General features: G+C 38.1%; 1 protein-coding gene across 1 annotated transcript in view; it reads right to left on the bottom strand.

The window, feature by feature from the left end:
• Nucleotides 1-1,459: 1,459 nt before the first annotated feature.
• AACS (acetoacetyl-CoA synthetase) overlaps nucleotides 1,460-17,752 on the bottom strand; it is a 50,896-nt gene continuing 34,603 nt past the window's right edge. Inside the window, exons 9-19 of the mRNA XM_009274366.2 lie at nucleotides 16,058-16,138; nucleotides 14,789-14,913; nucleotides 11,719-11,783; nucleotides 11,416-11,538; nucleotides 9,959-10,072; nucleotides 9,332-9,457; nucleotides 7,688-7,757; nucleotides 6,699-6,757; nucleotides 5,653-5,855; nucleotides 2,208-2,923; nucleotides 1,460-2,007 (exon numbers count right to left, since the gene is read on the bottom strand). Of these exons, the coding sequence (XP_009272641.1) occupies nucleotides 2,786-2,923; nucleotides 5,653-5,855; nucleotides 6,699-6,757; nucleotides 7,688-7,757; nucleotides 9,332-9,457; nucleotides 9,959-10,072; nucleotides 11,416-11,538; nucleotides 11,719-11,783; nucleotides 14,789-14,913; nucleotides 16,058-16,138 (1,104 nt within the window). The 3' untranslated portion in view covers nucleotides 1,460-2,007; nucleotides 2,208-2,785. The remainder of the gene's footprint in view (nucleotides 2,008-2,207; nucleotides 2,924-5,652; nucleotides 5,856-6,698; nucleotides 6,758-7,687; nucleotides 7,758-9,331; nucleotides 9,458-9,958; nucleotides 10,073-11,415; nucleotides 11,539-11,718; nucleotides 11,784-14,788; nucleotides 14,914-16,057; nucleotides 16,139-17,752) is intronic.

Genomic DNA, 17,752 nt, shown 5'->3' with positions numbered 1-17,752 from the left:
AGGACAGGATTTGGAATGGGAGGAGTTGGACTCGGGAAGTCTGGACGGTGTTCCCAGCTCTGCCACAGCCTGCCTTCGAGCGCAAGTCATTTCACAGCCTAATGCAAGTACCCACTTACCTCTCCTCCTCCCTGGACTTCCACGAGCTGTTGGTGTCCAGCACTTCTGAAACTCAGATCCTTGAAACCAGCTATAAAGTACATAGATCAATATATAAATATATCTACTTTTTTGTTTGTAACTATAGTCTGGGAAAAGCTTTGCAACATCTGACATCTCTTTGCAAGAGATCAAATTATATCCATTAACAAAACTTTCCAGTGTTTCCAGCAGGATAAAGGATTAAAAAAGCAGCCTCTAGGCATTGTATATGTTCTTAATGTATCTGCACTTCTAAGCTATCTTTAATTAATGAAATATCCCAAAATTACTTATTAATAAGGATCTGCGGGCTTTGTAAACTCCAGAAGTTTTGCATGAATTAAAGAACAATATAATGAAGTTTTAATGAATACAAAGTCACAGTTAATGTAAAATTCATATATAGCATGCCAGAGGGGAAAGGAATTTAAAAGTAGTTTTAATCATAGGTTATTGGCAGCTGTATAGCTCATTTTTATACTTTTCTAGTGGGTGCTTGGTATTTATATTATCACATTTATCATGCCAGCACGGTATATTGTCTGACTTGGTACAGTTCAGAGAGTCAAACGGAGACCAGCTCATTTAAAGGCTCATTTGCTAATGAGCATTTCTGCATCCTGCAGTGAATGCGGAGCTGGTGTCCACAATGACTTTTGATTCAGTCATAGACCACCTGAGCAGGGCTACTCCTCAGCTGCATTTATAGGCAGTTTCACTCTTACTGAATTATTAGCAGCAATATTTGACATACTCTGCAACAGCCTTCAGCTTACTGGAGCGAGCAAGCTCAGATCCATCACAGGGTGGAAGAAATACAATGAACTTTTACTAGCTGCAGCTAAACTTGAGCATCTGGATTTTGCCCTACGTAATGGAGCATGCACCTTTCAGTCCACAGATGTATCCCTTTTAGCAGCATTAACGTATCGCAACCTACAACTCCTTACTGTACTGACACAAGGCACATTTTCAGCATACTTTCTCCCACTCCTGTTCACCTGTGACCTTCTCAATGAGCCAGCCACACATACATAACTAGCGGCAATGTTTTACTTGTCCTGGGCTCTGCATAACAAAACAGGGTAAAACTTTTAGAGAACAATTATTTTGTAGTGGGGTGGACTTGGATTCAAACCATTAAAATCAGTAACAAGTTCAGCTAAAAATGATTCCATGACACCCAATCGAAAGGAAAATAAAAATAAGACAATAACTGAGTGAAAGTTGAAACAAATGTAATATATATTTTACATATATATATAAAGAATCAATTTATTTTAATTAACTCTTCAAAAGTTCTGAATGCATTCAACACAATTGTAAAGGACATCCATGATTTTAATGCATTAAATACTTAACCCACAAAATTCAAATAGTGCAGGAGATACTGAATGCCAGAGGTTCGGTACAACTACTGCAACTGTATTTGATGAAAACCAAAATGTTTTAGTGCTTCCATTTTACTGTTTTAGTATGCTCATTACAGTATTTTTCCCTTTATAAACTGGAAGGATACGGAGCTAGAAAACATTTTAGTTTTTCACTTTCAACATGACATTTAGTAAAAAAAGTTACAAAAACATCAGCTTTTAATAAACGAACACACTGGAATTCTTCAGCTAACATAACACAGGATTGTTGCCTTACAGCCAATAAAGAACTTCAGAACGAGGAAGCAAAATGGTGTCTTCAACTGCAATGATGTTAATCCAGAGTAATGACAGTAAACTCCATGGAAATAACCTGGAGTTACACCAGGAATAAGGAGGTGATTGCTCCCTCACCTTCTGAACCCCCAGAAGTCTATCAACTAAAAGCTTGAAACAATAGGAAGGTTACATCACAAAATGAAGCAGCAATTACCTTCAAGGGTACCGTGAGATATTCCAAGACTGAAATTATTCTGAGTCAAGTCAAATGGGTTTAGTGCATTATGATTTGGCTTCATAAAAACATTTAAGTGCACACTACATATAGAACACTTCCATGTTTCACGGTCAAGTAGTTAAAATCACTGTATATTCCTTACAGGAAACTGAAACACATAATGAAGCAGCAATTACCTTCAAGGGTACCGTGAGATATTCCAAGACTGAAATTATTCTGAGTCAAGTCAAATGGGTTTAGTGCATTATGATTTGGCTTCATAAAAACATTTAAGTGCACACTACATATAGAACACTTCCATGTTTCACGGTCAAGTAGTTAAAATCACTGTATATTCCTTACAGGAAACTGAAACACATGGATTGAAAAAAGAAGTTGCTAAAAATCCAGTTTAAAAAAAGAAAGCAAATATTTTATGAAAGAAATATTCTATTTGCAACTGTAACTTATGCTATGGGTGCTCCCATTTGATGGGCTGCTGATGTAAATCTAACCAGAAAAGATGCACTCATATAAACATCAAAACAGGCAGGTTCCTCCTTCCAGACTGGAAAAAACTCCAAGATACATGGCGTATTTAACCAATAAAAGGGAGCTAAGCTTTACCCAAGCCTTTCATAATGCACTTAATGAAATATTTTTTTCTTTTAAAAGAACCACTGGTATTAAATAGAGCTTTTTCTTTACATACAGTATTGGTATATACAAAAAAAACACAGAACAAAGACAGATGCAAAAAACCAAACAAGTGACTTCAGAAGTTCTGAAGCTCAGGAATATTTTGGTACAGGTCCAAAGTCTCTGGGTTTGAGAAAGCTCCCCGCTGCTCAACTTCTTTCCCTGCAATTATTTGCTTCACAGCTACTTCCACTTTTTTCCCATTTATTGTATACTGAAAGACAAAACCAGCAATGAAAAAAGTTACACTTTTCATGTAGTAGCTTTATGGAAATATTCATGTAACCCCCCACCAGTCCCAGAACTCAATGAAAATTTAGCACAATGTCTTCCCTTCTCTGTTACACTTGAGGCACCAGAATCTTTCTTCCAAAAAACCACTTGAAGAGTAAGCAGAATTCAAAGAAGAGTTTTTATGTGACTTTAGTTTATTACTCCTATTTGGTAATACTGTGACAACATGATCAAGCTCCAACCAATGAAACCAGATCAGAATCATGGTACAAACACTAAGTCTGTAGCGTTTTATGTTCTGACACATCCATTTTTCAAACAATTTTTAGTTTTCCAAGGGTGGGCTCAAAGCCCAAATCCATTGGGCTTTGGGAGAAGAAAACCATGACTTTCATATCTTAAATGGACAGTCTTTTTCTAATAGGGTAAAGTGAAGCACTAAGCTTAAGTCCTCAATATTAAAATGTTTCAAGACAAACCATAACAAAGGCTTTCCCTCCACATATAAAGCACAAAAATTGTATTACATTGTGCTACTCTGCAAGTAAGGACATTGCAGACAACAAAACCCCTAATTCTTCTCTTCTTGGGATCAGACCACTGTAATTTCTGACTAGTACAGTCCAGTAAGGAAGAACTACTCTAATATTATTAGGAACTGTCAAGGCCCATTTTAGAAGACAATCTCTGCTTTTATGGGTACCGAGGCTTTAATACCACCTTCATTCGGGCTGGTACCACTGAGAACTTTTGGGAGAATGACAACTTTAAAAAGCTGACCTCCAGATATCTCCTTAGTCTTGCTCTGAAAACAGAACCCGCACTTGCTTTATTACTGAATCTGCTGATAGAGCAACCCAGGTTGTTCCTGGCCTTCAAAGCCACTGAAACTCCTGAACTCCAGGCATCACCACTTTTCATTAGAGATCTCTCAAAGCTGACTAAATAATCAACTCAATACACTCTTGCAATACTGATCTTGATACTAAATCAAACTTTTCCCTATTAAAACTAAACTACTGAAGTCATGTGCAATCCTACCCTCCCAAACCACCTTAATCAACCACTCTTCCTCCTCAACGATTAGCAACCTAATTTTCACAACTGCTCAGAAACCACACCACCTCAGTGGCCTGCAAGGGAACTGCCCCCTTTAAAAAAGATCAGACTGTTCAGCAAAGCAAATTTGTTTACTTTAATCAGTAAACATCTTGTGGATGTTGACTAGAATGCTTATCTAGTCAGGACAGGACTAGAAAGATTTGCACTAAGTTTGCAGTATGTTTTAACACCTGGGTATCTCATTAAAAACCATGCTTTGTATTACTAAAGTCCTAATCACCTCAGCACAGCTATACTATTTCTACCAGTATACAGCATCAGTATACAGTCAGGATTAGACTGTATTTTCAGATGAGGATTCAAATACATTTCTAAGAGTAGCAGAAAATAGAGAGGTTTCCCTTCCAAGCAAAGCTTTCAAAGAAAGATGGGAGACAGCTTTGATCACTTTACCACTGGCATATTTACCTGAAAGGTAATTAAAATTCACTCAATTGTAAATTCAGTCAAAGTGTGAACTAATTAATGATCTAAGCAGGCTTTCCTGAGGGGCTGCCCATCACAAACACCTCACTGCCATCAACTTCATGCTGTACATTCAGGTGATTTACACGGTTTACAAGTTCAACACTTCATGCAGAAGCTAAGTTGCAGCCCAGAAAACCTAGACTTCGCCATTTAACAGATGCAGGGGATTTTACACTCATGCAAAGACAACATTTTGAGCCAAGTATTATTTGCCAACAGTGGCCTGAAACAGAAGTAACTCAACAGATCAGAGGCATATCACTGTGTGCACTATATAGGCTGGCAGTCCTGAACCCTAGACCACTTTCACACAGAAACCTGCGCTGCCAGTAAATGGGTATCAGAATATCAAGCAATTAGTCTGAAGTGTCAAGCCTTTTCTCTAGACACACTCAAGTCTACGTGCAAATGGACTTGAGACAACTACACTCTGCACCCCCATTCTGCTGCTCATAGAGCTGTTGGAGACTCTAGCATCAGAGAGGACTATAAAAACCAGGCATTCCAACTAAAGAGTTCATACAGCAAGGAAGAGCACTGTAGAGTAACGCAGCTCCAAAAGACTGAGCATGCAGAACCTTTAGCTATACACATTTCTCTCTCCCACTCTCTCATAGGCATGAAGATTTTAGTTTAGTTACTGCTACAGTTAAGACAGTGATAGAGCTACATTTAAGTGTCTAAACAGATGTAAAAGTGAAATGGTTTACAAAATGATTTTATAAATTTGCTCAGTGCTCTCAGCTTTCATAAGAATGTCATTTGAAACAGGAAAACAAAAACAAAATAAGCTTATGGGTAGCCAGAAAAGCTAAAGTTAAATTACCTTTTAAATATTTTCCTTTAAAAGGCTTAAGTATATTACTGAAAAAAGCAACACATTTATAAACTGAGAATGGGCATTTTTAGGTATTGTTAAATAACAAAAATATGTTTAGCTGAAAAGGAGAAGAAATGATGTTGCTAGGCAACATAGACAAACTATTTATAAAGCTCGAATACACTTTTGAGATGCTAAAATTTCCACGCATGTGGGTTTGAAGAGCAATGACAACTGCTCCTTAATTACTATTCAAGGTGACAAAGAAAAAAAAGTAGGCAGCATTTTTCATGACATACCGGAATGCCTTTGGTTTCTAGAATGAGGCTTGGAACATGCCTGGCAGAAAGCGCTATACGTATTGCATCTCGAATTCTTTTCACCAGATCCTCGCTGAATGCACGGTTTAATGCCATCTTCAGGAAGAGTATCACCCTCTCCTCCCCATCTTTGTTGTACTGAGGAACACAGAGGCTATCGGAAACCTCCTCAAAGGCTTCAACTGAAAATAAAGGAAGAGTCCTTATTAGCACTTGCATTTGTGTATTATTTGGCATGCACATTTTTTGTGGTTGCACCAAAAGAAGTATCACCTCCCCTCGAGCTGCAAAGGCAAAACAGACATCCTGGCTAGGTTATTCTGCAATGAGCTTCCCCTCTGGGTGCTCTGAAATTTTAACTCCTGCTCAGGTGAAAATCCAGGTTTAAGGACCGTATATATTTAGGCCCAGGACAACAAAATTTTGCTATAACTTTTGGGACAGACAACAAGCTTTTACACTAAGCCATTTTCTTTGGCTCTCCTCACAATCCCTATTGCTGCACAGACAGAAAACTAACATGCCTGATCACACAAGAACAAGCAACAGGTCTTTAAGTCTTAGATTAGCACCTTCGCAGGCAGTTTCACCACCTTCCACAAGATAAACCTTCTTTGAAACATGAAGCACAAGCTCAAGAGCTTCATCTAATTATCAGGAAAGATACAATAAAACCAGTGTCAAGAGCTTGTCTTGGGGAAGAAAACAGAAGAGCCTCAGAAGTTAAGTATTCTTACACATCTGCATGATATTAGTCTGTAAGGCCTTGTCATATGAAAGCAACACCTTATGGAGAACACACCTCGACTACTCATCTCCAGTCCTACAGATACTTCAGGAAAGCAACCAATTTCAAGTCTACAAAACAGAATTTTACTGTTAATGCCAATATGCTCTGTACTGTCTTTCATTTGAAAAACGGCAAGTCTTATTACTTAATCCTTCCAAACACCTTTATAATGCTTGCATTTCAGATTTAAGGCAACAATGTCACAGCTGAAAGAGGTGGAAAGTTAGTTTCATACCTATGTTATAGATTTCAGAACTTCCGAATCTTACTCCATTTGGATTTAATGTACCATCACTGAAAAATCACACACAAATAAAACAAAGAAGCATTAAGATGTGATTAGTTTGATGAAAAGAGAAAAATTGATGCAATTAACCAAGTCTCTCTAAATTTCATGCAGTGAATATGCAGCTACATTAGAAACAGAATTTTAAAAGATTTTGATTCAAAGAGGCATTTTGCTCATTAGAATGAAGTTGTACAGGAACCTCAACATTATTCATTCACCTTTCCTAGTCCCTCCCCTTTCCAGTAGCCTACAAAATACACACATACCACTGACAAAATAGACCAAGAATCTTTGGAGTACTCCATCATATTGCAATTGCGTATCATTACTTTCCAGTCTCTTATAGCTGGAACTTGTGTTTCATATATAGCAGCCTCACGCTATATGTCCATTGAGTAGGTCTATTTGTGACAGTGCCAGACACAGCTTCAAGGCATTCACTCAACTTTGTTTCGAAGAGCAACTTTTAAATGCAAGCAGAAAATTTAGCCACAGTTGTGATCCTGAATGTCTATGATGGCTAACACAAGCACAACTTAACACCTGACCTTCTATAATTAAGTTTTGCTGTAGAGGAAGTCAATGGCAAAGCCGAGACCAGAAGACAAGTTTCCTGGTTCACCACCTTGAATGTGCTGCACTCTCAATTCAAACTCTTTTATAGATGATCATTATAAACCATGGAACACAAAACCAAGTCCAATACTGTCTTGTGTTCACATATACAGAAGTGGGGTAGAACCTTGAAATGGGCTCTCTTCCCTCAAATTAATCAGAGCAGCTGGATTAGAGGGTTGAAATCTACAATACTGGATTTGACAAAACTAATATAAAGCTAACAGGCATGATGGAGAATCACGTACATTATGCTCTAAAGTGAAGTTTGCAAATTTTAACACTTGTTTACTCAGAACACTTTCACCAAGATACTATACCTGCGACCCAGCATGACAATTCCTCCTGTTTTGGGATTAATTTTGCAGTAATCACCATGGGCCCAAACACCTATTAGAGAATGACAGAAGTTAAGCAGCTAATTTCTTATTCATCAGTCATAGCAGACATTTGTGTAACTCATGTAACTTAGTAAAATACATACAAAAATGTAACGTATCAGATACTTTGAGAACTGCCCACAGCAAATGTAGCAGTACTTAACTACGCAAGCAATCCACCTTGCATTTACTACAAAGAGCTAGCACGCACAAGAGTAGCTCACATATTAGGATCAAACACTAGGTTATCTTCCGATTGCTTGTTTGCATGACTATACAGCATCCTTTAGAAAACAGATGAATAGCTTCTCTGAACACCACATTTTGAGGAAACTGGAAGAATCTTCCACAAAGGTAACTATATTCCCACCAGTCTTTCTTGATCCGCTTCCTTTATGATGTACAATTCTGTGCAAGAAGCTTTCTGGGCTTGCACAATAGGTCCTAACAATTCCCTAGGGAGCTTATGGGCTTAATGTTCTTGATTTGTGTCAATGTAAAATCTGATTTGACTTCTCAGAGCTGGAATAGCTTTTAAGATTGATACCACTACAGCAGCCTGCCACAAACAGAAATACAAGCTAATTCTACTAAAGTTTTTCTAAGGAAAAAACAATGCGCACATAAGACCATTTTCTAACTTAACTGTTACAACCTTAAGCCCATTTACAAGGAAAAACAGAAAAGGGGTTTCAGACAGAACATCTGGACCACAGTTATTTCAGTCTAACAACTGCCACACAGATTCCCCCCCACCCCCATTTATTGTTGTCAGGCTTACATGCAGACTGCAACTTCCACATTCCCTCAATTTTCCTATACGATTATCTGCTGCTGTACGTCCTGACTTCTCTTGTGAATCCACTCTGTGTTGCTGCTATTTATAAAAAAGCTTCCTCTCCAAAAAGCAGCAGCTTGAGGTCCTGCTCCTACAAAAGCCCTTGCCCAGTACGCAGCAGGGAGTTCAGCATTGCTGTGCCACATAAGCAAAAGCTCTGGATGAGCAGAGACCTCCACAATTATTAGGAAGAAAGCCTCTGGCCCACAGTACCTCTTCCTTTACTCTTACCACCACTGGAAGACTATGAATGCAGAATATGCACGTCTGAGGCAGCATATACTTAAACCTCATGCTAATGAGGTAGCAGGTCAGCACTTATCCCTTAGGACTCACTCCTCCAGCTAGGTAGGAGCAGTCTGGCAGAGGTGCAGTAGCACTCATTAATGGAGGATTGATCCCTGACCTATTCAGCACTTTCATTTCACACTCATGCCAAGCAGTCTATGTCTGCACTACAGATTATCAGGCTGTTAGTCATATCTGCCTAATGAGAGCAGGAGTAAAATGGGATTGGAGCTTTCCAAAGATTCTTAAACTGATTTGGATCCATGTTCAGAACAAAGCACTGGAAAACAGAGTAAGATATTATGAAACATGCTGTGGAGTTCTCACCCTGGAAATCCAGATTCAAAGCTGCACCTGCCTATCACCGGGCAAGAATAAACTTGTACCTTCCTAAGAGCAGCAATACAATCTATAACCTTGGTCGGTTTGAGCAATATCCAAAGCCCTTCATTACACACCTGGGAATTTTGAAAAATAAGCCTTCCTGTATTTGTTTCCATTCTCATCATTCCAGAAGTGCGTAGGCTGACAGGGAATCGGCTTGGTACAAACCAGCTCTCCGCTTTCACCCCAAACTGGTTTTCCTGTTTACAAAGAAAGAGGTATTTTCTGCATTTTCCTTCTGTAAACAATAGAGTACCAAAGCAAAGAGCACCTACAGTTATTACTTACGTGCCAGATGCTAATGTACACGAGATGAGCCATGACTAGTGGTCTTAACAGCTTTTGTTCAATTCTTAAACTCATCCCTATCTTAACCTCAGTAACTTCAGGAGAGTTACACCGCAGGGTGAAGCCAGCCTGGCATCCACAGGAACATAACTAATGAGCATGCACACCAGAGGCTAGAATTTGGCCTGATGTACTTTCAGAGTAATGGAAGAGGAGGGCCTTTTTACACATTGATTATCTTCACTAGAGTCCTGTACAATCCAGATCAAGTGGTTCCAGATCCAGGTTTTGCAGAACATGTTTCCAAAGTGAAATCACCCATTTACAGATGTTTACCCATCTGACAACTGAAACATAAGGTCATGTAACTGCTGTATTTCATAAGTGTACATAATATTTTGGATAATAGTTACCTTCATCATTCCATGCTTCTACAGCCATTCCAAGATTTCTGGCCTGAATTTCTCCTTTGTAAACTGGAATTGTAACATTCTGACCCATGAAACACGAAATTATATCTGTCCCACCTACAATAAAAGTAGTCTATTAGAATATACAGTACATTTTGGAAAAAGCAAAACTGTTCTAGAGAACAGCAAGCTGCCACCTTTGCCAAATGCTTCTGATCCACATTAAGCAGCATAGAATATACAGTCAGTACTATCTAGGATGTTATGTGACAATAAAAAGGTTTCTTTTCTTACTTTATGTCTTTTTATGTGTATGCCCTTCATGCAGAAATACTCCTTAACGCATAACTTTTCCTCTTCCAACAGTTTCTTTAATCTCTTTTAAGGAAGCTTCCGTTTATGTAAGAATGAGAAAATAAAAGAGGCCCTAGTTTACAGACTTAGATATCTAAGATCACTTAAGAAATGTTTTCTTGTTTGTTTTCATTAGTTTCAACTAAGCAGTCAAGCTATTCCACTCAGTATTTACTTTGCTTTTATACCTTGTTCTCATTAGCACAGATGCTCGGCAGGAACCATGTCTATAGGATGAACAGTTATCTTAATAAAAAGAGATACTGTTAAGTGCTTACTTAACTGGAATATTTATAGTTGTTCTACAACTTCAAGGAAGTAGAATTATAAGACATAAATCAATCCTGTTAGCTTTACTCACAAAAATAGTCTTCTGCATTTGAGACTATTAATGTCTATAGTAGCAAGTTCAAGATTCAGCACTACTCCTACTAAGACCAGAGTCAGATGACTTTAGTAACAGAATAGTCAGACTTTAAAAAGTCAAACTAAAGAGTTAAAAAGCCCTTTGAAAAAGTCAGTCCTTGTTACAAAGCAGAATGAGGAGTTCTGTGGTGGACCTTACATGAACAGAAGTTGCCTCAGCTAGCACTCCTCACAACAAACTGCACTGTATGTGGGCTTGATATTTCTCTAATTATATAATTTACAAAAGAAATCTGTCTGCAGTGCCAATTACTTGGCACAAAAGAATTGAAATGGGAACATGGAAAAACCTCTCCAAGAGGTATTTTCTGCTAAAGTCAGCTATTTGCAGAACAGTATGTTCTGTAGGTTAATACTCTTTTTTTTTTTAATCTCACCCTGCTACTCTTAAGGACAGCCAGTCAAAATAAATGATCCTGCTTAAAAAAAAGCTAGAACCCAAAACATCCACATCAGAAACATTCCACCTAAAAGCCTTTGAGTGTACAAGCTTCATTATGGCACACTGAATTATGCAGAAAATCTCTGCACTAAAAAGACAGTTAATTCCAGTTTAACTATAACCAAGCCTGGACAACCCAAGGCTTAAGCTTCCCAAATATACAGCAGCAAACAAGCAAGGAGGAAATGGACAGGCAATGAACAGAATTAGTAAGATGCATGCAGCATAAAAGCATCACCTGAAATGGACCCCAGGAGGACACTGCTTTTTATGTGTTTGTAGACATACTCATAGCTTTGAGATTTGAGCGGTGATCCTGTAGACAGTATAGTGTGGAGTGTTTGGAGATTGTGTGTTTCACCTTAAGGAGGAAATCAACAAAATAGGTTAAGGTAGAATTTTTTACAAGAGTTTGTAACTATTTGTCACTACAATCCAGAATAATTACATAAAGGACTTTGTGACAAGATGCAGGGCCAGAACCTGGAGAGGAAAGGCAGGAGGGAAGATAAAAGGGATTCAATAGCTTTTTGAAGCTTACCTGGTTTTAAATTTTTCTCTTCTAGCACAGCCAGCCACTTTGCACCTGTTCCAAGGATGGTGATCCTAGAGGGAAAAAAGTGGAGTGTTTGGAGATTGTGTGTTTCACCTTAAGGAGGAAATCAACAAAATAGGTTAAGGTAGAATTTTTTACAAGAGTTTGTAACTATTTGTCACTACAATCCAGAATAATTACATAAAGGACTTTGTGACAAGATGCAGGGCCAGAACCTGGAGAGGAAAGGCAGGAGGGAAGATAAAAGGGATTCAATAGCTTTTTGAAGCTTACCTGGTTTTAAATTTTTCTCTTCTAGCACAGCCAGCCAGCCACTTTGCACCTGTTCCATGGTGATCCTAGAGGGAAAAAAGTTTAGAATCTTTGCATATTTAAATATGCTAAGATTCTAAAACCTGCAGTTCCCACTGCAGTACGCAGAGGCTGTAGACACTCTGTACATTGATTAGTCAAGCAATGCAGTCTCTTGAAGCTTTCTAAGTGCAAGGCACATCCTTTTGAGCAATCAAAATCAGTCAGATCACGTCATTTCTGCTGCTTTAAAACTTTTAATTCTATCTTGAAATATTAAGCAAAGCTTTCCTACCTCGTGGAAAACACTCCCTTTCATTTACAGGAATTCGTAACTGCAGAACACTCCAAAGACATCACAAAATGTTATAACGTTTACTTCACTAATGGGTTCATGGGCCATAATTGCCACTAAGCTGTTTAACACAAAACTGCTGCCTTGTTACACTCTTACATATAAAAATTTTGCCATTTCAGGGCACAGTTTAACAAAGAATACTTCATTCCAAAGACAGCAAGCAGCCAGTCATTTTCTCTTAGATACCTGTTCAGTTTCCACTGATGAAAGTCTGAGTTGCAGGTGCCTAACTGAACATGAAATTTGGCCTAGCTAACTGCACAATTGAATTCCACCCTTGCAAAAAGTGTATTTAGAGCTCTCCAATGCAACATAATTAAAACTTGCAACAAAGGCTGTAGCCCTTCCCTACTCTATCGATGGAAGTGCTAGTTTAATGTTTCTGCTGACTTTTAGGAAATCCTCTTCCCTGCCTTCTGCTAATTCATTTTATATCACAGCAATAAACTCACTCAAGAAAATGCATAGAGACAGATAAGGATAAGGGATACAGTCTGAGCGCGCAGAACATGGGCAATACATACATCAGTAGAACTTAAAATAAGATCCTGCTATCTTTGCTTTTACTCCAAAAGCAAGATGGAAGGTAGAACAGCTCTTGAGATAATAATACAGTTCAGAAACGGTGAGAGGACTATTTCAACACTATCAAAAGGAGACGTCTTCCTCTGCCATTTAGGTAGATTACAGTTACTGAGAGACTGCCACCTCTTGGGTAAGGACAGGGACAGGCTATTCACACAAACACATTGGTGCACAGAGCAATTTATCAGGTACATGGGAACAGCACCGTAAGAGTCCACAGAAGTATACCGCTCCTCCAGTTACCATGTACCACAATCAGGCAAACTATTTTTACTCGTGTGATATCTTACTTTCCTTCCATGCTTCAAATTATTGCTTATTTTACAGTTAGAATACGTACTGCTTCTCTGTTTATTTTTAAGCTCTTTGACACTTCCTCTACAGCACATGTAGAGCCGTCTCCTATTATTTCCTTCCAAATGCTGTATAATTGGTGGATGGTGACTAAATACAGTTCACTTGAACAGACCTTTAATTGATGTCCACTTAAGTAATTCTTGTCATGAAATATGAGATATCTTGATGATACTGTAAGAGTATGCTATCTGAAGGAAAGTATGGTACATCTTCAGAGAAGTAAGGTAGTCTTAACATGTTGAAACCTTTTTTTTTAAATATGTAACATATGACTGAGTTGGGAACAGACTGCATTGTGAAGTACCACACAGATGGCCACCGCTTTTAGCACCAGATTACAAAAGTGAGACATGCAGACACATTTCAGTTATCTTCACTTACTTTTGGCATGTAGAAACAATGCTTAAAAATAAGCTGTGTTATTTCTTGATTCTAAATTTTTGCCTGTTGTTCTACTGGGGAGGGCCTGGGGGGTGTCTTAAGTTTGTGGGTTTGTTTTGTGGTTTTTTTTTTAACTGAAAGCATTCTGATTAGGCATTAACCTTCAATTATAATAGCCAGAGACAAAATGTCAGTCTTTAAATACTACATGTCACAGAAGACAGAGTGAAGTTTAAATTATTATCAAAAGTCAGAAAGAAAAATCTTTTGGCATCCACTTTCCACCACAAATGAATTAATTTTAATTAGCAATTAAAAAAGACACTCATTATTTTACCAGTAATATCATTCAGATCTCCTCTTTACAGCCAATTGGCAAAACAGGGAAGTTACAAAAAAAAGTTTAACCACTGTACGAAGCTGTACAAAGCTAAATACCATCACAGGATTTTACAGCTGTTTATCCAATACCTGCCATTTCTCTAGGCCTCGAGAGAGGGCACTGTGAGCACTTTTAGGCACAAAGAACTGTGTAAAACAATTAATGAACAGCTTGCCAGAGGGAATTAGGCATTATAGATTAAAAAGCAAAATATGAAAATATAAGCAACCCTGCTGAGCCTTTCTAGTCAATTTATGTCTCTAAGTCAAAGTGCTATATTGAGTCTTATGTTGAGCTGCTTGAAATAAAGGATTCTTATTTTCTAAGTTCTGAGTGTGCTGAGAAATTACTCTTCAGATTGCTCCCAATTACTGCCTTTTGAAAAGCCTGCTCTTGAAAACTGACTATTGAACCAAAATTCTTTGTTTGCTTGGAATCCAAATACTTGACTCAAATTTGAAACAATCAGCTGTCTCTTCTGCTCTCTCTAAGACTGTTTTAGTCTTTGAGACTTTTTAAAATTAAAAAGACTTTAAATTTTAAAAAGTAGTTCCACTCAAGGCTAAGCCGAAAGATAAACTGTGTCATGCTACGTACTAGTTTCTGACCAAAGGAATGACACCTTTAATGAGGTTGCTTGTGTGCAGTCATTGTAACAGGAGCAAAGACCATTATCCTTCCATTTAATCTTGTTTACATACCCTAGTCTGTCAGTCAAGTCCCAGAGCACATTTGGTGATGGAATTAGAGGAGATCCATCATACAGGACCACTGAAGCTCCTGTAGCAAGTGCAGTCACTAACCAATTCCACATCATCCAGCCAGTCTGGAAAAGAGAAAACACCTACATTAGTTTCTATCTTTGTCAGCTAGCTGTCCACTTTCCTGGCAGCTCTATCACAGGATCAGGAGTGTTGCTTGCTGTCATATGCCGGTAGAGGAGCTACAGGCAACTAGGAAGTTATGGACAAGCGTAGCTCTTGGCAGAATCATCCGGACCAAAGCATGCTCCCTGCCCTTATGCAAGATGTGCCATCTTGCCCTCCACTTTCCTTGCCCAAAGTTTTCCTGCTTTAAGAAAATGTTAAACCAACACTTGAGTTTAGGCCCATCTCTGCTGATTACATCCAATTGTACTATTTAGGAATCAGAAAATAAGGCTGGAGCACTGTTTATCCTCTCACCTGTCCCAGGACTGGATCAGCTACATCTTCCTGATGGATGTTCATCTAACTTATCCTTACAAATACCTAATAAGATGGGGATTCCATACCTCCCTATCATATATCTTTAAAGCATGAGAGAGACAGCATGAGAGAGCAAGAAACAGGACAACTTTAGGACAAGGTAGTTATAATGATTCCTCCATGGCAATATTACAAACTGACTAGTAGTGTTGAAGTTCAGAAAGGAACTCATGCGGAAAGACATTAGCCTTCTCAAACCATTACAGTAATAGAAGACTTCGGAATGATTTTCTTTACCACAGCATTAGAAAAAAACCACCACATAAATGAACTCCTACACAGATCAGTTTTATTCCCTTTCCTTTACTAAACTTAGTTGTGCAGCTTCTTTCCTCCCCACCAAAACAAAGACATAACAGAAATTCTCATCTTCAGTATGGTCAAGCCTTGCATGATGCAGGAAGGTGGAGCCTGTTTTGCAGGTGATATTGATGAGGCAGTTAGATCAATAAACCTAAGAGACTGTAAAAATCAATCCATTTTCCTCACTAATTAGATCAGAAACATTTAACATGGGTTTGACCTTTCATCAGAAGGGTCCCTGTTGCATTTTATTATTCCACCTGATTTTTTTTAAACTCAGTTAAACAGGACAATCCCTTGCAGAACAAGAATTAAAAATACATAAAAATGTACTTGTAGATTTGTAGTAAGAGCTCTCCCATCTTTATAAGAAAAATATATTAGAGTGTTTTTTAAAACGCCTTAGTAAGCCACACTTGCCGTTGTATAGTACATAATAATGTCATTGCTGGTCATGTTGCTGTGAAGAATGTGTTCCTTCAGATGCTGTATTAGCGTACCCTGAAAAAACACAGTGAAAGAAAAATGTAAGTTCACAAATGAAAAGCAGAACTCTGACAGCACATTAAGACTTCAAAAAACCTAATGTTGTCAATCCTTCGCAGGATGTACTCCAGGATTACAGGCAAGTATTTCCTTTTAACCACAACTGAAGTAAATCCCAGGGCCTATCTACAGCAGCAGCAATTGCATTCTCCATTTTCTCACATAACATTTCAGCCTCTCATTAGACCTCAGCAATTCCCACTGCACATCACTTGTAAGCCATGGAATAAATAACTTCCTTCACTTCCAACTCTGCCCAGCCAGAGTACTCCATGCAGGCTATGATTTTAACAGCATGCTGACTAAAAAAGTCAAATTTTCCAGGATAAGCCCTTTGACAGAGCTTCATTTCCAGTGTATCCAGGCAACTGGGAGGAATGAAGGACCTAGAGCTGCTATAAACTGCAGCAGCTGTTACACATTAACACTGTTTATCCAAACTATCTTATCTATTAAGATCTAGGAGACAAGACCTAACTATACACATCTCAAACATTGAAGTGTCTAGCAATGTGAAAAATGTCACTGCTCAAAGCATCAATATTAACAATAACGTAGTTAAATATATTACTTCCTTTTCTCTTTTGTTGGAAATGCCCCTGAAGTACCTTTCTGATCATGATTAAAGCATAACTTGTTAGGATAAATAAATTTACAAACTACTTCACTAAGTCACTTCACTGCAGTGACAAATTAATGTGTTGGATTTTAAAATAAAGATGGTTTTTGCATTTATGCAAGGAGTTATAGTGGAACTATTAAGAGCCTCATAAGCATGAAACAAGATTTATGCTGAAAGAAAATAGATTACAGATAAACATTTGAAATGAAAAAGGAGAGTCATAAAAGTGGCATGCGCTTCGGGAGAAAAGGCAGAAAACATTAAATAAAAGTAAAGGAGTAAATCTTATTTTCTCTTTGCAACTCAAAGGAACCAGGTCTGAATTCACCTGCTACTGTTTGAATACACTAAGCTGTCACAATGCTGCCATCTAGCTATAGCTACCATTATCTATATTTAAAAAGTGAAAAAAAAATAGTTCAGGATTTCGAAACACTGTCTAACTTAAGTGTTAAGGTTGCCAAAAGAATTGCATGTGTTAACATAATTATTCCATTTATAAGAGTAAGCACATTGCCTCTGCAGGAGAATCTGAAAGAGCGACACAAAGTAGTGAAATTAAAAGTCAAATTAAAATAAGTATTGGCTTTCTTTTTCCTCCATTTAGTTGTTGCTATTCCACAGTTTTGGAACCAAAAGAAAGTTTAACAATGACTTTAGGTAGAGACTATGAACTATTCCTCTGCAAAATCTGGTAACTCTCAGTCTGGAAACAAAGGTATTGTGGTAGAAAGCATAGCTGTTCTAAAGAGCTAACGGCCCAAGATGCCCTCTCAAGTTTATTTATAGGACTTGTATGACCCTCAAAATAAATCCTAAGCATTTAGCATTTCATGACACAGATCTGGTAGCTGATAAAAACTTACTGGTCTGCTTGTCTTCATTGGGCTTAACATACGGCTGATAAAGTGCTGAGCATCTGGAGTGTCAAAAAATCAGTAGGCACT

Source organism: Aptenodytes forsteri, unplaced genomic scaffold (genome assembly GCF_000699145.1).
Source record: "Aptenodytes forsteri isolate BGI_AS27 unplaced genomic scaffold, ASM69914v1 Scaffold79, whole genome shotgun sequence".
In the NCBI taxonomy this organism is placed as follows: domain Eukaryota; kingdom Metazoa; phylum Chordata; class Aves; order Sphenisciformes; family Spheniscidae; genus Aptenodytes; species Aptenodytes forsteri.
This window is presented reverse-complemented; position numbering and strand designations above follow the sequence as displayed.